Source organism: Etheostoma spectabile, chromosome 13 (genome assembly GCF_008692095.1).
Source record: "Etheostoma spectabile isolate EspeVRDwgs_2016 chromosome 13, UIUC_Espe_1.0, whole genome shotgun sequence".
Classification (NCBI taxonomy): domain Eukaryota; kingdom Metazoa; phylum Chordata; class Actinopteri; order Perciformes; family Percidae; genus Etheostoma; species Etheostoma spectabile.
Genome location: NC_045745.1, coordinates 24,815,096 through 24,842,558, shown reverse-complemented (window position 1 = coordinate 24,842,558; position 27,463 = coordinate 24,815,096). Strand labels below are relative to the sequence as shown.

The window sequence follows — 27,463 nt, the reverse complement described above, 5'->3', positions numbered from 1 at the left end:
TTTTTTTTTTTTTTTTTTTAATTTTGGAACATGCAGGAATATAATGCTGGATCTTGATCTTACCTGTCCTCCACGTCTTCTATTGTGTCAGGAAGGGGTGAGCCAAGTGTTTCTGGAAGAAATATTGCAGCCACTCCGCTTAGAATTGGAGCTCCTCCGTAGATTAAACCGGGAAGCCAAGGTATGTATTCGCCCGTGAGAAGCACCATAGGGGCCACCATGGCTCCTACACGAGCCATCATGGATACCCAGCCCATGCCATTCTGACTGTGAGAGAGAGAGAAAACAGCCATAAGCTCCTTTAAACCAGTGATTGTGGTGCTGGTAATAAAGTAGCAATGCAACTTTATTAGCATTTTGACTGTTTTTATTTTACTAATTTGGGAAACATCTTAAAAATGGGTAAGGAGGCCCTCTTTGATTTGAAAATATTAACACGGTTTGCTTGTTGGCGTCACATCTCACATTTTAACACACATTTTACTGTTTGACAGGAAAAGATGTGAATGTGTTTTGTAAGTTTGTAAGTTGGTGTCACATTTAAAAAAAGATGCCTTCCATTCCTGACCAAAATTATAAACGTAACACTTTTTTTTTGCCCTCATTTTTCATGAGCTAAACTCAAAGATTTTTCTATGTACACAAAAGGCCCATTTCTCTCAGATATTGTTATCTCACAAATCTGTCTAAATCTGTGTTAGTGAGCACTTCACATTTGTTGAAAAAGTCCATCTACCTCACGGGTGTGGCATACCAAGATCCCCGTTAGACAGCATGATTATTGCACAGGTGTGCCTTATGCTGGCCACAATAAAAGGCCACTCTAAAATGTGAAGTTTTACTGTAGGGGGGGTTCCGGGGAGGGTCCGAAAACCAGTCAGTATCTGCTGTGACGACAATTTGTCTCATGCAGTGCAAGACATCTTCACATAGAGTTGATCAGGTTGTTGATTGTGGCCTGTGGAATGTTGGTCTACTCCTTCAATGGCTCCACGAAGTTGCTGGATATTGGCAGGACCTGGAACACACTGTCCTATATGCCAATCCAGAGCATCCCAAACGTGCTCGATGGGTGACATGTGTGGTGAGTATGCTGGCCATGCAATATGGGATGTTTTCAGCTTCCAGGAAATGTGTACAGATCCAACATGTGGCCATGCATTATCAAGTTGCAACATTAGTTGATGGTGGCTAAATGGCACAACAATAGGCCTCAGGATCTCGTCACGGTATCTCTGTGCATTCAGAATGCACTTGCTTTTGTTGTCCATAACATACGCCTGCCCATACCATAACTCTAACGCCACCATAGGCCACTTTATCGACAACGTTGACATCAGCAAAGCGCTAACCCACACAATGCCATACACGCTGTCTGCCATCTGCCCTGTACAGTGTAAACCAGGATTCATCAAGTGCCAGACACCATCAAATGTGAGTATTTGCCCACTCAAGTCAGTTATGACGCCAAACTGCAGCCAGGTCGAGACCCCAATGAGGACAACGAGCATGCAGATGAGCTTTCCTGAGACAGTTTCTGACAGTTTGTGCAGAAACTCTTTGGTTATGCAAACCAATTGTTGCAGCAGCTGTCAGGGTGGCTGGCCTCAGAGAATCTTGGAGGTGAAGATGCTGGATGTGGAGGTCTTGGGCTGGTGTGGTTGCACGTGGTCTGCGGTTGTCAGGTTGGAGGGATGTACTGCCAAATTCTCTGAAACACCTTTGGAGACGGCTTATGGTAGAGAAAGGAACATTCAATTCACGGGCAATAGCTCTGGTGGACATTCCAGCATGCCAATTGCACACTCCCTCAAAACATGCAACATCTGTGGCATTGTGTTGTGTGATAAAACAACACATTTTAGAGTGGCCTTTATTGTGACCAGCCTAAGGCACACCTGTGCAATAATCATGCTGTCTAATCAGCATCTTGATATGCCACGTCTGTGAGGTGGATGTATTATCTTAGCAAAGGAGAAGTGCTCAGTACACAGATTTAGACAGATTTGTGAACAATATTTGAGAAAAACTGACCTGTTGTGTACATAGAAAAAGTCTTAGATCTTTGAATACAGCTCATGAAAAATGGGGGCAAAAACAAAAATGTTGCATTTATAATTTTGTTCACTATACATGTCTAAGGTCATGATAAGATTAATGTATCAACGAGAGAAGAAGGCAAGTAAAGGCCATGAAAGTTAATAGAACATATAGTTTGTGCTGCAAAACACCTAACGGTGAAAGTTAAATTGATCAGAAAATTGACAGAACACACTTTGTCAGACCATGATCCCCTGCTGCTGACAAAATTGTCCCACTAAATTCATGAAAATGCATCCCCCAAATTGTGGTAGTTTGCCTATTTGTTAAATCAATTCTATCTTGTGAATAAAACTGGAGTAGCCGGCAGACTTCTAAAGCAATGTCCACATTTCTATTGTTTCAGCAAAAAGCCATTTAGTCAGTCAAGTAGAGAAACATTTGTCTCATTCAAAAGTAGAAATTGGATTTCTTCAATAAACAAAATAAACTGAATTCATTAATACAAAAGATAATTTGTGTATTAATGTAAAGTAAATTTAACACAAAAAAAACGTATTGACATTTACCGAATGATGGTTGGGTACAGTTCTCCAGAGTAAAGGTAGCAGCAGTTGAAGGATGCGGCAAGGCAACCTTTACCCAGTACAGCCAGACACGTCCGTGCAGTTGATTTCTCTGCACAGTAGTGGAACATTCATCAGATCACTCTGTTCTTTCTGTGGTAGAATATACAGCTTGGATGTATGTGTTTAAACCATGGTTGTGTAATGTGATTTAAACATACCATAAGGTACTAGCAGGTTGATCAAAATAGTGATTCCAGCTAGGATCAGACCACCACTTTGGGATGGACGTCGTCCAATAAAACTCATAGACACAGTTATGACGACTTTAGCTGGGATATCAACAGCTCCGAAGATCACTTGGATTAAGTAGATGTCCACCCCAAACTTTTGCAGATCCATAGCAAGACCATAGTAGGCAAAGCTTGTTGAAAACCTATTTTAGTGTATACAAAAACATGCACAATGTCATTCAATTTCATGGAAGGTGCTTAAAAACTGCCCCTGAGTTATGCAGTGCAGGATATGTACCAGACAGCACTCAGGCAGATTGTCATTTTCCTCATTGTGGGCATACGGAACAGATCCAGGACAGAGTAGGAGCCCTGTGAACAGGACATCTCTTTCGTCATGGACTCTTGCAGCATCTAGAATGCAAATAGAGAGAGTTCTTTCAGTTTCAAAATTATTTTATACACAATTTGAAACACAGATAGATGGTGCAATAACACAAACACACCAAATTCCCTTACTTTAATGTCGATTTTTTCTCCCTCTTCACGTCGTCCGTTAAAATTGGCCACTCTTTTAAGGTTCTTGATGGCTTGTTCGGGCTTATTACTCATAACTAACCATCTTGAAGATTCATGAAACCACCTGTGTAAGATATTTGTTGAGTTAATTTGTCATTAGTACAATACTAAATCTTTTCAACGTTAAACATGAATCAGTAATTCTGGTTGCAAGCCAAACTTTTAATTGCAGTTCAGTACTAGGCCTCTCACCATGAGATGAGGAAGAAGACATAGAAGGGCAAAGACACAGCCAGGGTTAACCACCTCCAGTCCCGGAGGAAGTAGGCTACGACTGCCAGGATCAACTGTCCCACTGTGTAACTGTAACCTGTTATTGTCCCCACCACAGTTCGCACACGAGTGGGGATCCACTCCACAACTTGAAATTGAAGAATCACAAGAGATTATCATATTATATTATTATACATATTTTGGTCAAATTAGAACTCTATCATCAGCGTGCATGTTGACTGCATCCAGTTAAGTCATTGTACACTAACTGTACTCTATCCAGCAAAATATCTTACTGAGGGAGAAGGTGTTGAGGCCCAGGCCGGACAGAGCCATGCCACAGCCAAAGCGGAACACACAGTAGAGGGTGAAGGAGTTTGAGAGAGCAACACATGTTCCTGACACTGCCATGAGTAGGTTAGAAATGAGCAGGAGGATGCGTCGACCATATCTAGGAGCCAGATGGATTTGGTCAGTCTATATCAAATTATATGACTTGAATAAGTTTCTATTTTTTTAGCAAAACTGCATGTACAAGAGTCAAGTTTTCCTATCTGATATTCACTCAAATTCATGCATTCACTCATGCATGGTTGACTGTGCCAGTTGACTTAACTCATTAGTAACAAAACCACACATCAAGTAGGGATAAGATTAATGTTACCTGTCTGAAAGACCTCCAAAGACAACAGCTCCCACAAGCACACCTCCCATGTAGACTGTTTGTCCCATTTGCTTAAAAGAGCGCAGATCACACACCAAATTCCACTGACCAAAAAATGGAACACAATTTAACACACGTGACAAAAAAACATATACACGTTAAAAGCAAAAAAAACATATGTATTCCTACATCAGATATGATCGTTGAGCTCATATCAGTCATGTTATAGGACCATCCGTCGTCGCATCCCTGCAGACCAACATCCAAACCTTCCTTAGTGTCTTTGTCCTCTCCTGAGCCGGAGCTCCCGTTCTTAGTCAGGAGATGCCACTGTGGAGTAACGTAACGCTGGCACCTCTGGGGCTTTCCTATCTGGTCTTGAGGCACTGTGATCAGCAGCGTTTCCTCTGGGCTCAGCTGGGACTGAGACAGGTTTGTGTGTGCGTTGCAGTAGTGAGGAGGCACCGCAGCCACAAAGTTCTGCAGCAGGTTGTGACTGGCCATCAACAAGACAGGCATGCAGAGAAGCGTCACATGCAAGATCTGGAAGCGTCCTGTGCTGCCAACTTGCTCTAGGAGATCCCCAAAAGCCATAGTTGTGTACAAGCACAACTCTGCAAGATGACTTGATGTCAACTGCACTAGATCCTGTTGTTGGTATGTTCCTTTAGAACACTTGGATGTGCAAAAAATAGCACTTGAGACAAATATTGGAGAAAACACCAGTTGCGAGAACTAACCAGAGTATGTTAGAGGTGTCATGTAATAATTAAAATTGATAGACTTACTTGCTGAATTTAATCTTCTTGCATTACATAAAATATCTACAAAATAAATTAAGATTTGGGGCACCTTAAAAATAACACATGATACTTTCAATGTAAAAAAAATCCTGACAAATTGTTCCAGAAAGATGTCTTTAAAATAGCCACAAAATCAAAAAAGGAAAAATATCGTCTTGCTGCAGTGTGTCAACATTGATAATCAGCGTTTAAAGTCCAACGGCTTTTCAGAAGTTAGGATTATTAGAAGTGCACTAATACCTCCTGAGGTATTAGTAGCTTGTCCACTGAACACTAAGGTAGAATAGAGTCCTTGCTGTGCAGGAACAACATCATGTTGAAGTGTTTCAGTTCATGTGAGCTCCAGCATCAAGAGTGTGCACGTGACTATGCTTAGCTCTTTGCCCTCTTTGCACTGACTGCCCTGTATTGGGAACTGAAGGATAGGGTGATAAAAGGGGTGTGTGTGTGTGTGTGTGGGTGGGTGGGTGTGGGTGTGTGTGTGCATGTGCACACCCGTGCATGCTGTGCACATGTGAAGTCAACTTAACTACGGTAATTTTGTTTTATAGGTGGTTTCTTTGTCAGTTTAATGTTCACTGAGTTTTCAACACCATGACCTATCCTCCGTCACATTGTGTTACAAAACAGCAGTTTGCAGTCAATAAGTGACTATGTGATGACAATTTATTCAACAAAAGTTGTATGTGTTCTGACTCAGTCAAGTTATGCTGACTGAGAGTTATGCAACAGAACCAAGAATAAAAATAAAACAACTACAGAAATGCACTGCAATAATTTACATTCCTGTATTGTGTTTACAGAGTACATCTGGGGAAAAAACTGGGACATTTCTGTCTGGGTTTTGTGTCCTTATAATTAGTTTTGAGGAATGTGCGTTTGTGTAATGATCAGCATGAGATGTCAGGCTGAATGAAGCCCCAGGTGCACCAAAGTAAAACAATAAACTTTCAGTTTTTTCAGCTGCCAGACTGGGATAAGGAAAAGAGTTGTCCTTTTAAATCCGTCTTTCTTCAGGGTGTTTTAAAGTTTCAGCCCTAAAAGAATGTCTCTTTGACAAAATATGTATGAAATACTTTGAAAAAAGAAAGGGAAGATTTGGACAACATAAACAAAACAATGACATAACATAAACAATAAAGTGGAGGGTTAGGGGTAAAAACAGACAAATGTTATATTAGAATTCAGAGAGTTAAACCAGATACGTTTAGATGTTCCAAGGACCATTTTTGTTTATTCTGGGATTAATTACATGCAAACTGCATGTTGTAATGGGATCAGGTGTTTGTTCATGCACAGTAAGTCAGAGTGAGTGTTAAGAAATTTGCTCGGGTACGTTATGAGGGTACAGAAATTGGGCAGAAAACAGACTGGTTTGATGTGCCTGAATTGACGCCACTAGAATTGCATTGCTTCCCTCAGTCAGTTAAACTGGCTTCAATACAGAGTTGTGCACAACTCATGTCATCAAAGAGGGAGATTTTGGGAGGACCTCTATTGCACTAGTGTAACATGTTGGCTGAAGACGCAGTCACCAGGGGACAGCAATTAAAAAAGAAATATTTGAAATTTCATATTTAAAGAAATGTGTAACTAACTTCATTTTAAATGTTGCAAATTAAATGTTACATATCATCTCATAGGTTCCCAACCTTTGTGGTCTGAGGTACCCCCACAGCTCACTTACCCCTTCATTGATACCCAGTGTCTCTTAATGTATAACACTCATTACTGTATAAAAGTGGATATTTAAATGTTTTCATACTTGCTGAATGGCCACCATTTAGGTTGGTTTGGTCCCTAGCCATACTATTACATCCACTTGGACTGAAGCTGAATGTTTCAACCATTTATCCATTACATCTAGCTAACCATTTAAGCACCCTATTCATTACTATTAGTGAATCATTTCAACTGTTAAAGCCTAACTCTTGCCAAAATGCAACCTAGGTTCCTTTTATAAATGTACCTTAGTCAAACTTGAGTTTAAAAGCATAATTAGGACTAAAGCACCCCTTTAAGATCTACTATATTATCAGTTTTCAGTTAAATGGCCTTTTAAATGGGAGTGCTAGGTGCACTTCTATACTAATAGCATTAAAAGCAACATTTTTAAAACACCAAAAAGGCTCGACACATGAAACTTTGCTCAAAGCATCACCAGAGGCTCTACACATTAAGCATTGAGAACATTGTTTGTGGACACAGAGTTTACTAAAAATGGTTTTGAATAACTCACTTAGTTGTTGTTTCCGCTCGCCGCCATCTTTGTCTGAGGGCATAGATGAGACAACAGAGGTTGGGAATCACTATTCTAGAGGGCCACAAATAGCAATTTGCAAACAACAATAGCAAACCTCAGGGAAAAGTCAATCTTCTGATCATTTATGACCCCCAACACACCTGAGCCCCAAGAAGCCTGTTTGATAAGTAACCTGTTAGGTAGTAAGAATATTTTAAGGAAGTGAACTGCATTTTCCTGACATATGAAGTTAACAAGTTATCAAGTTAACAACACCTTCAATCCTTAACATTTGGAACATCTTGATATTAATGAATGACAAAACCGCTTTTATCAAGATACAGCCGTGAAGTGAAAAACTTATTTGATGTCTCCATTATTAAATTGCAGCTCCCTCGGGGCTGAATACTGCTAGAGAAGCATCCAAGAATCCATGTTCAGACTCACAAAGAATCTCCAGTGCGGGAATGTGCAAGTTAAACACTTAAATGCTACGGTTTATTTTACTTCTGCTGTTATCTAAAGCTGTTAAATGTTTGATGAGAGGTTGGACTTTAGACAGGTCCCTCATTTATTGTTCAGTATTTGCAATCATTTACTTAGAACTAAAGTTGTATTTGATTAAGCATGGCATTATTTGCTATTGTCATACAGAACACGGATTGCGCTGCTATTGGCTGGTCAACCATTTCCTGTGCTTCAGAATCATTGGCTCATTTACAGCTGTGTTGCTCTCCATTCTAACCAGTCACATCTCTATTACTCATAATCTCATGCCACACATTTTGTTGCTCATGTTCATAATCCCAAATGAGTCTTTTACAATGCGTTTATTACAAGTTATTGAAGCTTTATGATAGGTTGTTTATAAGAGCTCCAAAAGAGAGTCAGTGACCCCAAGCATAAGGAATATTAGTGTAAGATTACATACTGTGAATCTTATAAAATAATATGTATTTGAGAAAACGTTCAAAAAAAGAAGTCACACGCTGCACAGCTTGCTATCAGCACAGAGTTGGCTATTTTGTGTCTCTCCAGGTCCGGTTGGTTTTACTCCTTTCTCTCACCTGCCACCTGGAAGCAACAGATCCTCCGACAGGCGACTCAAAGAGCTTCCATTTAAAAAAAATCTATCCACAGTACAGACAACATGAGGATGTTTACAGTTGTTTTAGTGACTGAAATAAATCCACAATCCCCTAAATAGCAGGTGTCTATTAAGAAGTGTTAACAATAAGTTAAATAACCATAAACAAGAGTTACAGCCCTTAAAAATGACATGATGACCCTGATAAACATCTGTGCCAACAAAACATAATTGAGGTTGTAAAACAACACAGTTCTAATTCTTCATGGTGATATTGTTCAGTCATTGTTAAGGAGGAGTCCCTTTGTGGATGCACTGAACTGCAACAAAACTTGATAACAGCTTTTGTACTGACTTTACCCCTCTAATTGTCTGTGTCCCATCACCAGCATAGTAGATAAGAATGCTAACCTCTCTGACATGGTGCCAAAGTCCTGTCTGCTGCTGAACTTGGTCTTGTGCTATTGGTGTTGTCTGCTTGGGCCACAGCCATATCAAACTCCTGTACCCCTCTTTTTTATTTGTGTTGCACCACTGCACTCTGCTCAACATTTGTCCATTATTTGCCTTATTTAAAGCTACCCACTTGGTACCTATAAGCCCTTCCCAAGATTTCTTTCAGAATTTTAGCAGCCTACACTCAACATTTCTCAGCTGAGAAGATTTCTGGGTAAGGGAAACCATTTGAAAGTTGTTTCACATACAGATATTGAAATTAGTTTCTTACTTGTCTCACAGTTTTGACGTTTATTCTGTATTTGAGGTCCATAGAGATATTGGATGAATGTTAACTTAACACTTAGCTCAGGTAGTCTGCAGCTTGGTCACTCTTGTCCACTAATTTGATCACATATTTAATTTTTTCTCTATTGATTAAAGATTTTTTTTGGTGCTTTTTATTTTATTAGATAGTGATAGATTGACAGGAAAGGGAGGAGAGAGAGGGGATGGCACACAGCAAAGGGCCGCAGGTCAGATTTCAACCCAACCCGCTGCTGTAATATATATGTGTATTAAATTCAGTCCTAAAGTTTACTGTCCTCACACTTTGTTATGAGCCTAGTTTATAGGTCTTCCGCAAGTGGAACGATGGCAAAATCAATTATTTACACCAAATAAAATGTAGGCTACCAAAGTGCATTGACAGGGTTTGTGGACCATAGTTGAAATAGCCTTTTCTTAAGTGTGATGCCTGGAAATACAGTTATTACCCAACACTATCATCTTTCCAACAAAATGCATTATTAACCGATTTCGTTGATTTGCATTTTCCTGGCATATGTGGTCTCAACTTGTGTGATGTCTTCATTTTTAAATTTGAGCTTCTTCAGGGCTGAATTCAAGAATGTCATGTCTCGTCTGTGTGTCAAGGTTCTATTTTAGTTATTTTCATGTTTTCTGTTTAGTTTTCCATTTCTTGTTTTATTTTGAAACTTACCGTCTCGTCTCATTTCAGATCTGTTGACTTCCTGGTCTTTGTCCTTCTTCCCGCCTGTGTGATTACCTGTTCCCACCCCTATGTGTTGCACCTGTGTCTCATTGTCCCTGTCCCCCCCCCCGTCTTGTGTATTTACGTTCAGTCTTGCACTTACTCCTGTGCGAGATCGTCTGTTTTCCTTGTGTGCAGCCTTTGAGCGTTTTTCCCTGTTTCGATGTGTTCTGGAGTTCCTGATTTCCTTGGATTTTTGACTACTGCTTGTTTTTTGGATTTCCCTTTGCCTGTCATGACTCGGACACTGTTGCCTGTAAGTTTTATTAGTGCTCAAATAATCATTGATCTCCTACTTACCTGAGTTGAGCATTTGTGGGTCCGTTTCCTGGTGTGCGTGATAGAACGATCTCGCCACTAAGATGGACTGTTACAACTCAAATATGGTAAAGAACGCTCTTCGATCTCAAGATCAGAAACCTCACTAGCTAGAGGAAGTTCTGTCCACCATTCAACAGGAGATTCAAGGTATGGTGGAGTGTCAGCTGGGATTACAGAAAGCTGTGTGTAAACAAGTGTCTCACCTGACTACTTGGCGTCAAACTTTCCAGTCCACCGCTGCACCACTTGCCTCTCAGAGCTCCACAGATCCGGTCCTTTCTGTTGATACCACGTTCGGAGAGGGTTCTGCTGCTTCTCCAGTCCAATTGCCGGCCAGCCCCGCTGTTTTACCTCATCCGTCTCCGCCTGAATGCTTCTCTGGTGAGTCCGTTGACTGTTGAGCCTTTTTAACTCAGTGTGGATTCCATTTTGAGCTCTAGTCAGTCCACTACCTAGATTGCTTACTTGATTTCACACCTGTCTGATCGAGCAGAAACATGGGCAATAGCAGAGTTTTCCGCACACTGGCAGCAGAGAGCGGGTGGAATCAGGCTGCTAGAAGGTTGACAACCGTCACTTTGGACGTGAAAGAGAGAGGTTTGACTCCAAAGGTTCTCCACTGGAGGATTAGAGCAGTCGTCTTGGGTAAAGGCGTCCCTCGCCATCGTCATTCACGCTGGCCGTTGCTTCACTTTCGGCTTCCACAGATGGGGAAAGACAGAGGAGAATACGGAAAGGAACATGTATCTACCACATCTAGCTACATCTAGTCACTTCATCAGTCAGTGGCCGGCAAAATCGGAGGTGAAGGAGAGAGTCCTGGTGAGCCAAACTACAGTCTCTAACGTTCCCTCTCACTCCATGTCCACTGTGTTTCTGTCCTCTGATGTTTCCAGTACTCCAGGCTGATGCTAGTCTCATGGACTTCTCCTCTGACAGATGATTGGGGCTGAACTCTGTTTCTCTTCCTGTGCCTTTGAGGGCCACAGCGCTGGATGGCTGGCTGCTCTGGTAGATGACTCACCACACCACTCCAGTGACCCTTGCTTTTCCTGACCAATACACTGAGACTATGGATTTTTACCTGGTTGATTCCTCCCGATTATCCTCAGATTTCCCTGGCTCCACGAACATAACCCTCATTTGACTGGACTTCGAGGGATGTTAAGGGGTGGGGAGAGACCTGTGCCAAGACCTGTGTTCGGCCCAGACCCGGAAAGAGTACTGGGAGTACTATTCTTGTCTACTGCTGCAAATTTGACTGTGGTTCCTGCTCCACCTTCTGTGGACTCTGAGGTGTCTTCTGAGAAGGATTTTCCCAATCGGCAAATTCGTCTCTTCCTTTAAAAACTACCATTCTACTTTTGTTGATGGATTTTGTACTAACTACGACCTCTTCAAGATATGATTGTGCTTGACCATTTAGAGCTTTGTATGGCAGGAGAAGGATTTTAAATTCAATCCTGAATTTTATAGGAAGCCAATGCAAAGAAGCTAATACAGGAGAAAGATGATCTATTTTCTTAGTTCTTGTTAGAACATGTTCTGCAGCATTCTGGATCACCTGTAGAGTCTTGAAGGACTTATTTGAGTACCCTGACAGTAAGGAATTACAGTAGTCCAGCCTGGAAGTAAGAAATGCATGGACTAGTTTTTCAGCATTGTGACAGAATGTGCCTAGTTTTGGAAATGTTACAAAGGTATAAAAGGCTGTTCTTGAGGTTTGTTTTAAGTGGGCGTTAAAGGATATATCCTGATCAAAAATAACTTCTAGATTTATGACAGTAGTGCTGGAGGCCAGAGCAATACCATCCAGAGTAGCCATATTTTTAGATAAGGTTTGGAGGTGTTTAGGGCCCAGCAAAATAACTTCAGTTTTGTCTGAGTTTAATATTAGAAAATTATAGGTCATCTATGATTTTATATCATCCTTGAAGTTTAACTAACTGACTGGTTTCATGTGGCTTGACTGATAGGTATAATTGGGTGTCATCCGCATAAAAGTGAAAGTTAATTGAGTGTTTCCTAATAACAATGCCTAGAAGGAGCATATGTAAGAAGAATAGAATTGCATAGCTTACTTCAGCATGCCTGGAGGATTCATCGTTAAAATTAACAAATTGAGTTTGATCAGAGAAATAGGACTTAAACCAGCTTAGTGTGATTCCTTTAATGCCAACTAAATGTTCCAGTCTCTGTAATAGTATGGTATGGTCAATAGTGTTGAATGCAGCACTAAGATCTAGTAAGACAAGTATGGAGACAAGTCCTTTGTAAGTCCTTTGTTAGTAATTTTCACCATTGCCATCTCTGTGCTATGACACAATCTAAATGCCGACTGAAAGTTGTCAAATAAACTATTCCTATGTAGAAAATCACACAACTGTTAATTGATTACCTTCTCAAGGATCTTGGAGAGAAAAGGGGAGATTAGATATAGATCTATAGTTGGCTAAGACCTCAGGATCGAGGGTAGGGTTTTTTCAGAAGAGGTTTTATCACAGCTACTTTAAATGAATGTGGTACATAACCGGTATTTATTGTTCAACTGTAATAATGAAATGTTAACCATGGGTAATTCTTCTTTAAGTAGCCTCGTTGGGATGGGGTCTAAGAGACAGGTAGATGGCTTAGCTGAAGAGACCCTTAACATTAATTGTTGCAGGTCTATTGGATAAAAGCAGTCCAAGTATATGTCAGGTCTTGTTGTTCTTTCTAGTTGTCCTGCGTTCACTTTGTTCCTCTACCTAAACTCCCTTCCGCCAAAGGAATGGTGAAGGTTATGCTTCAGGATGTGTTCAGGTTGTATGGACTTCCTAGAGATGTGGCGTCTGATCGGGGGCCCCAGTTCATCTTTCGTTTCTGGAAGGCATTCTGCAACCTTCTCAGAGCCAATGTGTTTGTCTTCTGGTTACCACCCCCAATCAAATGGCCAGACTGAGTGGCTCAACCACGAGTTGGAGGTGGGCTTTAGCTGCCTGCCTTTCAGGTCCAAGGCTCCAACCTATACAGAGGGTCAGAGTATGGCTGGCTACCTGGGATCTTCCCCTTTGCGTTGAGAGCCGTAAGTTGGCACCCCAGTTCATTGGTCCATTTCCTGTCAAAAAAGTTATTTCCCCTGTTGCTGTGAGACTGAAGTCATCTATGACCATGAGGGTTCATCCGACCTTTTATGTGAGCGGTGGCAAACCTGTTTAAGAGAGTCAGCTGGTGCCTGAGAGTGCTGCTCCCCCACCTCCGTATCATTGATAAAGAGGCTTCTTGATGTCAGAAGATGAGGGTGAGGCCTTCGGTACCTTGTGGACGGGGAGGGGTACGGGCCCAAAGATAGGTCCTGGGTGTCAGCCAGCAACATATTGGATCCTGAGCTTATTCGTGAGTTCCAGCCGCAACACCCTGAATATCCTGGGCCGTCTGGAGTCTGCCTTCAAGGGAGGGGTACTGTCATGTCTCGTCTGTGTGTCAAGGTTCTATTTTAGTTGTTTTCATGTTTCCTGTTTAGTTTTCCATTTCTTGTTTTATTTTGAAACTTACCTTCTCGTCTCATTTCAGATCTGTTGATTTCCTGGTCTTTGTCCTTCTTCCCTCCTGTGTGATTACCTGTTCCCACCCCTATGTGTTGCACCTGTGTCTCATTGCCCCCCCGTCTTGTGTATTTAAGTTCAGTTTTACCCTTACTCCTGTGCGAGATCGTCTGTTTTCCTTGTGTGCAGCCTTTGAGCGGTGTTCCCTGTTTCCTGAGTTCCTGATTTCCTTGGATTTTTGACTACTGCTTGGATTTTCCTTTGCCTGTCATTACTCGGACACTGTTGCTTGTAAGTTTTATTAGTGCTCAAATAAAACCCTCAATCTCCTACTTACCTGAGTTGAGCATTTGTGGGTCCATTTCCTGGTGTGCGTGATAAAGAATCTGTGTACAGACTCACAAAGAATCTACAGTGTGGGAATGTGCCAGTTACAAAAATTACAACAATTAAAGGCTATGGTTTATTTTACTTCTACAGTTATCTAAAGCTGTTTGATGAGAGGTTGGACTTTATACAGGTCTCCAATTTATTCAATATTTGCAATCATTTACTTTAGTACTCAAATAGTATTTGATTAAAGATGGCATTATTGTTTTATTTATTTTTACTGCAGTTTAAAATACTTGAAGGTAAACTGTGCAGTGTCTTCCTAAAAAAACAATGTATTGACTGATACAAAAGTAATCCATCTCAATCATCACTTATGACCCACTAGAAGTGTGTGGTGGTGTTTGTATCTGCAGAGACCCTGCCTACTGCCTGTATTTAATCTTTTCTTATTCCGTTTAATTGTGGGACGTTTCTGGGCAGTAACAAAGAGCCCATGGTCCTCACATGGGTGTGTAACTCCTAGCCAACAACAGCAAGCAGGGTGGGCAGCTTATTGTCATTCCCAAACCGCCCCTTTGCCCCTCAGCGTCTCATATCTATTTTATATATGTATATAGTTGCTCTCAGGACTGTGCATCCGGTCCCCCCCCATTTCTTCTCTGCACTACCTATACTTTATATTTGTCTGTCAACAGTGTCAACACTGTAAAGGGGTTGCTTCAATCACATTGCACAGGTACTTGTGTATAATGACAATAAAGGCATTCTATTCTATATCAACACAGTCTCACTGACACAGACAGAGACAGAAAGGATCGTAATCAGGCAGTGTGGCATGTCCCGCGTGTGGTTGTGTTTATTTGTACTTTAGCGCATAATCGCTGCAAAACAAAAAGAAAAGAGCGTTTTATATCTCTTGATTAGGGCTTTGTACAGGGCTCAATCTCTTCATTTAGATGTGGAATGTATCATGACGGAAAGGTGTGCCAAATGTTTTTATTGTATCATGTCTTGTTGATTAATGGCGGGTGATCATACAGATGTTTTTTTTATATTCACATGTTGATTGTTTGGGCAGGCAATGCAAGGAAAAACTTCTGTGTAAACATAAGTTTTATCTAATCAATTTCTCTCTCTTATCTTATGTGGTCTGTAATTCACTTGACCAGGGGCCAACTTTGAACTGTTTACAAACAGTAAAGCCATACCTTTTAAATAAATCATGTTGAAATAACTGGTTTTCCCGGAAATAGAAAGAGAAGATCTAGAAAAAGTCACCCAGGCTATCATAGTATTTAAGATTTTTATTTAGAATGGGTCTGAGTGGACATACAAGGGTTTATAATTTTGAATAAAAAAATAATACCAATAAATTGACAAAGCCCACCACTAAACTCTATCCACTGTAACCTGTTTTTTGGGAATCTGTATCCGGTATGAAAAATGTAAACTGAGCCAAGAGTTTGAGTAAGACACAATGTAGTAAAGTGAAGCATTTAATGCTAATTTCTTTTAGACACAGGTTTTTTGGGGGCTTTTATCAGATGCACAGTATCTACCACGTGGTTTCTTAAGTTGGCCGTGTTGCGATACCAGCAGGGAAAGTTGGGGTGTTGTGCCATCATGTGGACAGTTTATTGCTTATCATCAGGGGCGGGGAGTTTCTCAAGTGTAGGCTCCATGCCCCAGATCTCACGAGCATACTGGGCAATGGTGCGATCGCTGGAAAATTTGCCACATCCAGCAATGTTGTAAATCACCTTCTTGGTCCATTCCTTGGGGTCCTGATGAGAGGATGTAAATGATTGATAAAGTCAATCAGCTTAATAATAATCAGTAATTAATAGGATTAGTAGCTCTGAGTCCCCTTCCATTAGTGGTCATACTCATAATATACTAATTAAAGTTCTACCATAAATGCATAAAATACCCATGTGGGTTATGTGGCTTTTTAATGAACATACCTTGTAAAGAGCATTGACTTTCTCCTGGCATTTGATATAGTCTTCATAGTCAGCAAAGACCTTAAATCTGTGCATAAAAGACTGTGATTAACTCAATGAACAGGCTTTATAATGCAATGTGAATGCATACAGTGTTTGTGTGTGTATGTTAGGTGTACTGAATGTTGGAGTGCATGCAAAAGACTGAGTTGTTTTCTCTTTTTCTTTTCATGCACCAGCATGCAAGCTTATACACGTTCCTATTTGTATGTATGTACGCATCTGTGCCCCTCAGGCTGGTAATATATGATGTGTCTTTACCTGTCATGATGCATCAACATGTTGACAATTTCCTTAAACAGGTCAGGCTGCTTTGGGCTAAAGAAGCCTCCAGCAATCTGGTCAATAGCCTGTTTCAGCTCAGGTAGGCGGTTGTAGTACTCTTCAGCGTGGTAACTAAGAAGGACCAAAAATAAACAAAATGCACGTTCAGAAAAACAGAAGTACAAGCTTGTTGCTGCAGATCAACAAGTTTGACAAGGCCACACCTTTTAGTGTGAAAAACCTCAGCTAGGGTGGAAAAAACACTTGACATCTGGTGAAACTGATCAATGCCAAAACCTCTGTGAGAGAGTGTAAAGCTGCTGGATTGTCAGAGCACGAGGACCTCACTACATTGATGTCAAAAGGTCTTAACAGTTGGACTATCTTGGAGATATTTCACCAAATGAATCTGATAACACACTCTGTTCTTACATGCAAAGACATTACATACTGTGTTGGCGCAAATAAAAAAACAGGGAGGAATCATTTTTTAAGTTTGTAGAAAACACATTTGTAGACTTGCAGCTGTGTATCACCTGACTCAAATGTGTGTCTGTGTGGTAAAGAGGCAATATCACACACTGAACATGTTTAATTAGCTACAGAAAAAAATTGTTCGCAGTAGAAGTCGAAAATGTAATATACTGTATGTTTGCACTTATGGAGGGCAGGGACAGGGCTAGAAAGGGGGGCATGGGGTGGCACCGGCCCGCCGTGAAATATGATTGCCCCCCCCCCCCATCCATTGGGCTATAGTGCTGTCAATCTGACAATTGTGATTTCCATTGGATCCTAGTACTGTTACGCTCTGCCAATTTTCCCATCCTTTGTCACATGACCAATTCATTTTAAAGTTTCTATGACGACTATCCAAAATTCTGATACTATGGAACCAGCACAACTGTTTTTGTTATTTTAAAGTGGCAGACTGAGCTGCTAGAAAATGTATATTTTATTTGGATATACAATTGTTTTTTTGTTTTTTTTATTAAAACAAGTGAAATTAATAATGAATGTTATCTTTTATTTAGCAGCATAACATTGTGTTGTTCTATCCTATCCACTATTTCCTATATTTCTAAGCCCCCAGGCTCCAAAGAAATCCTGGAATAGGCCCTGATGAAAAGTGATTCGTTACCCTTTCTTGTCAAGTGCATCAACGTCTTTCACCCTCATGCCAAAGATGAAAATGTTGTCCATGCCGGCCTCCTCGGCCATCTCAACATTGGCTCCGTCCATGGTACCAATGGTTAGAGCACCATTCAACATGAACTTCATGTTGCCGGTGCCAGACGCCTCAGTGCCAGCTGTGGAGATCTGCTCTGACAGGTCAGATGCAGGAATGACTGAAAAGATGAGAGAAGTAGAGGGTTGATGACTCTAATAAGCATTTTGCGTTCAAATAAAGTTAAAAATACTGGCTGGGCACAACTGCAGAGGAGGAAATGAGCAGGATGATGAGCATAAGAACAGATACAAAGAGAGAGGAAATAATTATTTGGAAATTACCTCTCTCTGCCAGTGTGACTCTGTAATTCTCCAAAAAGATGACTTTGAGACGGTCTCCGACCACAGGATCATTGTTGACCACCTCGCCAATGGCTGTGATCAGCCGGATAATCATCTTGGCAGTGTGGTATCCAGGAGCAGCCTGCAAGAAAGGAAAAGTAGAGTGGAGAAAGAGCCTTAAATGAATTGAGGGTGAGTTTGTTTTTAAAGCCCAGTTGCTTGCTTAAAGTAAGTAAGTAAGTAAACTTTATTTATATAGCACCTTTCACAGACAAGAAGGGTCACAAAGTGCTTTACAGTAAAAAGAAATAAAACAGCAACACATAAAATACTAAGCCATATTGCTAGTTAAATGCTTGTCTAAAAAGACGTGTCTTGAGGGTTTTTTTAAAAGTTTCCACAGAATCCAACGCTCTCAGAGCTAAAAGGAGTGAGTTCCAGAGCCTTGGAGCCACCACAGAAAAAGCTCGATCACCTCTGGTTTTAAAACATGTTCTGGGGACAGTTAGAAGGTCTTCGTCTGAAGACCTAAACTTAAACTACAAACCTTTCCTCCAATCATGACAGTTCTTGGAGTCCACTGCTTGTTAGGCTCCTTCTTGATGCCTGGCGGAGATATGAAGACTTGATTACAGGACTTGCTGTAAATGTGTGTGTGTGTGTGTGTGTGTGTGTGTCTGTTCAGTCTCTGACACAAACACACACACACACACACACACACACAAACACATACAATCTTCCCCTGAAATCATTCTACAAACCACAGTATTATGTATTATTAATATAGTTCAATTAAAAAGATTGTTCTCACGGTTATAGTAGGTGATGATGTGCAGGCAGTTCAGCAGCTGTCTCTTGTATTCATGGATTCTCTTGACTTGCAGGTCAAACATGGAGTTGGGGTTGATCTTAACCTTGTAGTGCTCCTCCAAGTGGACAGCAAACTTCATCTTGTTTTCCTACTTTATCCAAACAGTGACTTCATTACATAAAACAAAAGTTCAACTTGTGTGGTTATTTGTATGTGCCAAATAAAGACACGTTCATAATTGTGGAAAAACAATTCTATAAGATTCAATAGTGAAACACACAACAACATTTGCCGTGTGTCAAAGAAAAAAACTCCTTGACTTTTATATATTGTGCAGAGGCGGCAGTAAATGCTGTTACTGGAGGCTGCGATCACAGATTGGCAGGTTGGTTCTGCTGCCTGATTGTATGTACAGTGAAAACATGGACTAATCTGGGCATGTTGCCATTAAAAGGCACTGTTTTTATTGCGCTATAGCCAGCTATAATAAAGGCTGACTATCTAATCACGATTATCACCTAATTCAAAAATAACTGTAATTGCAAAGTTGAGATCAAAGAACACTTCACCTGCTTCACTTTTGCAACATCACGAATGAAAGCCTCATCATTCACATACTTGCAGAGACCCTTCAGCTGGTCAAGGTCACGGATAAAGTCCTCACCGATTCTCTGTTAACAGAAATTCAAAAAGAGTAAATAAAAGCTACAGCTATTCACAATGTTGTCTGTGTAAAGTGTGCATATTAAAACACAGCTAACCTCGGCGATGACCTCAGCCAAGCCAGGGTTGCACATGGCCAGCCAGCGGCGAGGAGTGATGCCGTTGGTCTTGTTTTGGAACTTATGTGGCTCCATTTCATAGAAGTCCTTGAAACTGCAGGCAGTGAAGCATCACATGTATCAGAAAAAAAAAACAGATGATGCAGTAGCCCAAGGAATCATATATGCCTGGGGATTAATGAAACAAATATGCGTCCTGTTTATGATTGTTGTGCCTCATGGAATTGTGTTTAAATGTACAGTGATGACGTGTGAAATAAAAACGAAAACGAAACGAAAACGAAATACTACAACATACATGTACTATAGTTCTGTGATTTATCACTACAGACTATGACAAATGCTTATTTTAGGGACATACACAGTAGCTTTGAGGATGTCAGAATGAATCTGGGCCACGCCGTTGACAGCATGGGAACCCACAATGCACAAATGGGCCATGTTGATCCTCTTTTGTCCGCCTTCCTCAATGAGGGACATGCGGCACAGACGACCATTATCACCAGGGTACTTGGCAGCAACTCTCTGCAAAGTTAAAAAGAACATGAGGCAAAACATAACTCATAGATTCTGTTTTGATTTTTGCTTGCTGGATAGTAGATTTATAGTCCAATACATGTTAAAGTAGGTCAACACGGATATTCTAGAAAAATATAAAATGAGCTGCAACAGGACAATTTCCATCAGTGTGTAATGAACCTACCTTAACTTGTACATTGTGTTCAACCAGGCAGGTGGAAGCACAGAGGGCTATTCTATTGTAAGTCTTTATTACAATATTACAACTTAAACACAGAGAACACATCTGCTGACATAAATACACTTTGTATGCATTGCATTATGGAAATGATACAATGTTGCAATGTGCGGTACTAACCTCCAGGTGGCGACGGTTGATTTCATATATAATTTCCAGGTGACGAGGCAGCAGATAAGCAAACAGATCGACTGGCCAGCGCTCCAGAGCTTCAGGAAGGACGGTGTGATTGGTGTAGGCGCAGGTGCGCACACAGATGTCCCATGCCTAAAAACCAGCGAGAGGAAATACATACATTCACTGTGAAAGACTACGATGATGGCGGTAAATAGTTTATAAACCACACCAAATTGTAAAAACACTGTAACACAAAGCAAAACAAGAAAAGTAGCCCATCTTAAACATTAAAATGTGCGTTGAAAATTTGAAAAATAGAACTATGAATCTATGTGAAATTCAGTTGGGCTGTTACACCAATGTTGCTCTTCCTCACCTTTTCCCATGCCAGTTTCTCCTCATCAACCAGAACCCTCATCAGCTCAGGAATAGCCATGGCTGGGTGAGTGTCATTCAGCTGGATGGCAACCTGAATATGCAGAGCATTATGAAATGTCAAAACAGAATTCTTCTAAGATAAAATACAACCCACCTGTTCAACACACTGACAAAGGCAATTTAACAAAAGCACAGAGAGAACATCAGAAGGGAATCTTTTCATTTGTGACACAAACTATTTTGTTGGGTTTTGTGCCTCACCTTGTCAGGCAGTTTGCTGAAGTCTGTGCGAACAACCTCCCTGGAGCCAAACTTAGAGACCTTGAAACGACGGATGATGTCTTGCAGGGTGGCAGACACCACAAAGTATTCCTGCTTCAGACGGAGCTCCTTTCCTTCAAAGAACTGAGGATAAAGGCACAAATTTGTCTGTTTCTGCTCTGCAGGCAAACATGACTAGATTCTGTATTAAACATATCCTTTTAGCATATTAGTAACTGGTATTCATGCATGGACAACTAAAATCTTTCCATTTTAATGAAATAATTACCAAAACCTTATGTAACAAGAAAGTGGTAGCTCGGATTTCAAATAATTATAGTAGTATAATTATCAAGCAATTATAATCATTTCAGCATAACATCAAACACCCATCTATAATATACACTTGTGTGCTAATGTAGTTAATGCAATTAAATCTGTGCATCCATTTAGTAAAGTTTCCTCCAAACATTATTTGAGATTTATGGAAGCTGAATTCAGTTTTTTATGTTTTGACCCAGAGCAACCTTAAAAATGTATTAAGCTAAAATAGAAGTGACAACTGATGTGATTAAGGAAAGGTTTTGTTATCATATAATAGTAAAGGGGATTTAATAGGCTGGATATATTAGCCTATTGTATATTTTTAAAATTATGTATTTTAGTGACAATCCTCATGCCCAAAGTCTTGCCCTGGGGCACGTTCAATCTCAAAACAGTGCGCAACGTTTTGCTACGGTTTCCTGGTTAAACGACACGTTTCCTCGGAACGGTGTGCGCAACTGGCTTTGCGCTTTCTTTAACTTTCTATGGCTTTGAGTTGTGTTTTCTATCGTTTGGTGGGTGTGTCACAGGTGATACCCAATCAGCAGAGACGTGTATGTAGACATGTGGTTAAAAAGGCAGAGCGCTTGCGCTCACAGGGTGTTCAACGCACACCGTTTCAGTTCAGTGAGGGTGTTGCTATAATTGTCGGGACTGAACTTGCCTCTGGTTTTGAAAATGGATGGCACAGACCGATTTCCCTTCAGCAATTTGTTTGGCTGTTTGCCAAGGAGTCTACTCCTAGAAGTTTGTATTTCCTATAAAAAAAAAGATAACTACGGTCACAATTAACTATGTGGATGATCTGCTGTAGGACAAATTTGAAAGTCAGCCGCGGCATACTTCTGATTAAAATAATCTAAATTAATGTAATGAGTTTTTCTTCAAGACAAAATGTGCTAACTGCTAACAAGCTATAGCTTGTCAGGGGTCAGAGAAGTAGCTTTTTCTGCTTCATGTGTCTTAATCGGAGTTGATGCGACACAGGACTAAACTGGGCGATTGTTCTTCCTCAGCAGAGCACATATAGCAGCAGTTACCCAAACTGCCAGTTTACAACCAACGAATTGAGCAATGTAACAGCAAGTGGAAGAGAACAGGTATGTGCCCAGTCACCTGTTAGAAATTAATTAGAAATACAATTTTGTCAATGTAAAATTCTGTTATTTTCTGGTTTTGCAACTAGTAGTTCCAACTAAAAATAATTATTACCACAACAAACTAATCTATGGGTTATTTTTAAGCAGTCAATTAGTCTGTTAAAATAAATAACTAAACATGTATTTGTTACCAAACCCTAATGTGGTGTCTTTATATGAAACGCCACATCGGATAAAATGAAACCTTTATTGTTGAATGTTAAATTTTTAGATCTATGAGTGAATCAACTAATTATTTCTGGGTTTTCTGTATTGTTAAAAAAATAAACTATGATAAAAAAGCAGTCTATTGTAAAACTGACTGAACAGAATTCAAACAAAACTGGAATATCTGGCCCACCACTGATTCTGCTCTCACTTCCACAGACATAAATTCCCAGACCTGACATGAGTTATAGCTCGAGCTAGACGGTTATCTCCCAAATCCTCCCTCTTGAGCCTTCAGAAAGTCAGCACATGGTGGGCATTTCTTATAAAAGACCTCTTCAGAGGAATCTAAAAAAGCACAAAGTGGCTCTAGCTGAAGACAAAGGACTAGTTGGGGTCCAAATTATGGAAATCCACCTGAATTAAGATGAGCCATGCAGTCATACAGGAGCCATACAGTCGACAGCCCCTATAACGTTGAACATTTCTTATTTCTTCTTATTTTCTCTAATCCAGGTTTACGTGTGCATGGCCATCCTATGAGTGCAGTGCGGGTGGATGAAAAGGTAATAGACACATTTTCTTACATTGTCGTTGGGATACAGTACACGGGAGATGTTCTCAGCCAAGTTTCTGTCCAAAACAGCTTGAATGTAGCCACCAACATTGACTGTAAAGGAAAAAAAACATGCATAAAATTCTTTCATTCAAGCTCATTTACCAGCTGTAGTATGATTTAAAATGCTTGATCTCTGCCAGACACATACAGTCTTTGAGGTTAAACTCGCAAGGCGCCTTCGCCGACCACAGCCTCATGGTGTTGACAACGTTGTTTCTGTAGCCAGGGATAGGGGTGTCATATGGCAAAGCCAGCACTACCTGTCAATACCATCACAGGAAGAGACATAAATAAATATATCATCTCAGAAGGTGTCTATTACTATTTATATTAATGTACTTCATAATCATATTGTCACCTGAGTGTCAACCCATTTGACACCATCGGGGTGATGCTCGGTCCTGCCATAGAAGTTCACTGGACGCATGTACTCAGGCCGTGCCTTTTCCCAGGGGTTGCCATAGCGCAGCCAATCATCAGCCTCCTCAACCTGGATAATGACATATATTTATATTTAGGGGAGGAAACATTCATAGTGGCTTTTGAGCTGAGCCAGACATAGAAAATTATAATGAAAAAGGAAAGAAATCCAGGTGAAAAAGAGAGTAGTAGCTATTCATGTGGCTTCAAACAAGAATATACATTTTTACATTTGTTTTTCATTTCAAACCTGCCAGCCATTGACGATTTTTTGATTGAAGATACCAAATTCATAGCGAATACCGTAACCATAGGCAGCCAGACCCAGTGAAGCCATAGAGTCCAGGAAACAGGCTGAGCACCAGAGACAGCACACGCAAAAAGCAAATATTTTGACAAGCTTTTACATAATGTTCTGCATTATTTATTTAGGCAGTATATAATGGTAAACATTCTTTAAACTGGGTGAAAAGATACTCACCGGCAAGGCGTCCCAGACCACCATTTCCCAAGCCCGCATCTTCCTCCATGTCCTCCAGTTCCTCCATGTCCAGACCCAACTACAGAGGACAACAGAACACAGCATGGACTCATGAAACAGTCCTTTTGAGATGCCTTTTACAATGGTTGGAAAAGGAAATTTTTATAAGCGATACAAATGAAGGGTCTTTGTCTTACCTGGTACATGGCCTCATCACAGGCGTTCTCCAGTGCGAGGTTCACCATGGTGTTTTGAAGAGTGCGGCCCATGTAGAACTCAAGGGAGATGTAGTACACGCGCTACAGTTTGAGACAAAGGGGAGAAACAAATGAACATGTCTTATGAAGACTAACAGATATTTTTGAGTCAATAAATGATTAGGGTACAGAAAGGTCTCCACAGTAGCATGATGGGTACAGATCTGTGAAATCAAGTCACAATCACATCCAACTCTGACTTTTAAATAAATCCTCAAGTACATAATTTAGCTTCATGATTAAGAGTGCAAAGAAATTTGCCACCTGAGCCTGTGTTTAGCCTTTGCCATTTAGTTTTTTTTTTCCCACCAGACATGGAGGGGGCGGACACAGGTTTAGGAGGAGAGGAAGAGATGGGAGAGGGGAAGGGACTGGGGGACCAATTGCTCTGGTTGTTACATAACACCAACATTTTGGCCTAGGCAAAAATAGCTGTAGAGGTAGCTATAAAGGTCAGCCTGAGCCTGATACTCTTTCATTGTGGAGTTCAAGTCTGGAGTGAAGTGGCCTGGATAGATGTAAAATAATAACAAATACAACTGACAGAGCCATATCACTGAGCGGCTAACAGGATCTTTTGAATTATATTTGACTGTATGTTCCAAATTGTATCAGACTTCAAACCCGCTTTCATGTCATTATGCTAATTAGCTTTTTCTTATGTTTTCGAGAATGCATATGAGCATGTGAAGAAATGTAAATTTTGTAGTACATGATCTTGCACAAAACTTAATCCTGAGCTTGGATTTCCTCCCTCTTTAAGGTTACTGTTTAGACCTTTTTAAGGGATTCACCTTTCTGTCTAGAACATTGGAACAAGGTGATGCATAAAGGAGGTCGGAAGGATTTTAAGTTAGAAGTGGCAGCCCACCGACATCTAATCAAACAGTTTCTGAATGCTTAATGTGAGAAGTAAAGATCTCCCTACTGAGCTTAATATGCAAGGGCTTTGGCACTCAAGTTAAAGAACAATAACCCTGCAGAGTCAGACGAGAGGTTCATGTTAAGAAGAGAAAAATCATCCTCTTTATTCACTAGAGATATTAAGGATCTTTCAAGGAGATTTTTTTCCTGCAAAGTAAATGCAATTTTCACTGTCCTTCTGAGCCTTCTGTTGAGATTACACAGTTTTGTGTGACATTTTCCGGGAACGGTTTGCAATTTTGCTGCTGTATTCTAGTGAAGTCAGCTTCCTATTGTTTTAAGGTTCTTTCTGTTGCTGATATATAGCTTATGTGGCTGCTTATATATAAACTTGGATACCCTCAGTGGCATGTACTCATATAACACAGAAAGAAAGTCCTATGTGCTTCATGGTCAGACAGGATGGGAACAGAAGGTCATGGAGAGGTTTAATGTTTCAACACACTATAAGAACGGCAGCATACCAGCAGAGTGCTAAGAAGCCCTGGTGAAGTTTAAATGCCATGACCTTACACTGATATCAGGTTGTTGAACGTACAGTTGAAGAATATAAATCCCTTGCTCTTATGAAAGTGATTCATGGTCTTTTGTTAAACTGTGCGAAATGTGCAGAAGTTATTTTATGACGCAGTATAAGATTCAACTTATGGCACAGAATAATAATAAAAACAATTAACTTAGTACCGGACAGGCAGTGAGGTCACAATGCAACAGCTTCCATAAATATCCGGAAGATGTAAACCAGTTCTAAGGTGAAATATAGTTACCAGTGTTCCCCTGTGCTGTGTGTGCAGAAAAATGTAATAGCAAACTTAAAGTAGTTTTCTTTTTCACAAACACATGTGATACTGTTCATGCCGTTATTGGCATTAAAAGAGTAGCACTTTTTGAGAAATGAGCCGGTTAGTTAATAAATCTCTATATATTTATGGAAATTTATATTACTGTAAATATTGATACTTTCACTTACTTTGGGATCTTTCTCATAGTAGTGCTGCTGGGTTCTGATCCACCTGCCAATCAAGTGCTCCCGTACAGTATTGGCAAGAGCAAAGTAGTAATCCCTTCTGGTAGCCACATTTCTGTCCTTGACCAGCGTAAAGTGGAGATGTCTGTTGAAATCTAGCTTCAATTGTGAAATGTTTTCAACGCCGGCGAGGCCTCGCACTGAAATCTGTTTCCTTCTATCATGGTCAGACAAGGGTTTAGACATGGTGGCACGAGTTGTTGCAGCTCAGGGCTCTGACTCTGGCAGAGTGTAAACAGTAAGACAGCAAGAGCACACCACAGGCCCGAACACACAGCGAGAGAGACGCCCACACCACAGGCTCAGGTTCAGCATTTTAAAGACATCACTATAAATATTAAGTTGAGGGTGGAGCTGATTGTATAGATTAGGGAAAGGGTGGGGCATATGTTGAGGAAAGAGGTTGGAACTTTTAAATCAAAGATATAAGACTACATGGCATCTTCATTTACTGTACATCTACAGTTTTAATAATTCAATGAGGATCAGGAGCTACTCTAAATCTATTTTTAATTTGACTTACACTGGTCAAAACTTATAATTGACTGATCCTTTTCAGTCAATTTGACCAAAGCAGTACAAACAATCTGAATCTTGTTATTTAGAAAATTTGTATTGTCTGTCATGCTTGTATTTCACCGTTACATAAAGGATGGATGTGGCATGTACAAAGCTGACAACCTACAATGGCTTGAGTGATTTGGCATAATTCATTATCATCATTAAAATAGTAGCATGACACAAAATAAGAAAATTATCTTTTTCTACTTCCCCACTGCCTGCATGTGAAAAGAATTATCTGATACTGTAGAAAGGAACACGTGCTGACAGTTACAGAGACTAATTCGTTTTTCTCTCCATAGTTGGCAGGGGTACCTTGGCCAACAGATGGTAATGATTTACAGTATATTAGATCTTTTTTTAATGTCTTTGTTGCACCTAAAAGCAAAGCACTACAAACATCAGCTCATTTTCATATAGTAGGGTGACACTATTAAGTAAGTTTATTTATAGAACACTTAACACTCTAAACACAGCTTAGGCTAACCAAAGTGCTGTTCAAAAAAGCACTAACGTGCTGTATGAAGGGGTATTAAATTTGAAAATAAAATCAAAAATCAAAGCACA

At 40.4% G+C, this 27,463-nt stretch overlaps 2 protein-coding genes across 6 annotated transcripts in view; both read right to left on the bottom strand.

Annotated features, from left to right (window-relative positions):
• Positions 1-5,493, bottom strand: part of slc22a6l (solute carrier family 22 member 6, like) — an 8,752-nt gene extending 3,259 nt beyond the window's left edge. Inside the window, exons 1-10 of one of the 5 annotated variants that reach the window (XM_032534456.1) lie at positions 5,069-5,491; positions 4,485-4,989; positions 4,296-4,399; positions 3,928-4,082; positions 3,611-3,779; positions 3,359-3,482; positions 3,138-3,253; positions 2,828-3,042; positions 2,610-2,718; positions 64-267 (exon numbers count right to left, since the gene is read on the bottom strand). In XM_032534456.1, coding sequence (XP_032390347.1) covers positions 64-267; positions 2,610-2,718; positions 2,828-3,042; positions 3,138-3,253; positions 3,359-3,482; positions 3,611-3,779; positions 3,928-4,082; positions 4,296-4,399; positions 4,485-4,889 — 1,601 coding nt within the window. In that variant the 5' untranslated portion in view covers positions 4,890-4,989; positions 5,069-5,491. Of the gene's footprint in view, positions 1-63; positions 268-418; positions 471-2,609; positions 2,719-2,827; positions 3,043-3,137; positions 3,254-3,358; positions 3,483-3,610; positions 3,780-3,927; positions 4,083-4,295; positions 4,400-4,484 lie in introns of those variants that run through there. The other 4 variants (XR_004334778.1, XR_004334777.1, XM_032534457.1 and 1 more) reach the window with 4 other exon arrangements.
• A 9,892-nt stretch (positions 5,494-15,385) lies between these two features.
• On the bottom strand, positions 15,386-26,645 carry LOC116700659 (glycogen phosphorylase, muscle form). Its single transcript, XM_032534034.1, has 20 exons — positions 26,279-26,645; positions 24,325-24,426; positions 24,128-24,206; positions 23,897-24,000; positions 23,585-23,716; positions 23,375-23,486; positions 23,195-23,277; positions 20,977-21,120; positions 20,714-20,806; positions 20,341-20,487; positions 19,825-19,988; positions 19,443-19,557; positions 19,251-19,352; positions 18,682-18,829; positions 18,418-18,476; positions 17,871-18,012; positions 17,500-17,707; positions 16,359-16,493; positions 16,059-16,125; positions 15,386-15,878 (listed from the first exon to the last, which is right to left on the bottom strand). The coding sequence occupies exons 1-20, from the start codon at positions 26,519-26,521 to the stop codon at positions 15,729-15,731; spliced, it is 2,529 nt and encodes an 842-aa protein (XP_032389925.1). The 5' UTR covers positions 26,522-26,645; the 3' UTR covers positions 15,386-15,728.
• Positions 26,646-27,463: the final 818 nt, after the last annotated feature.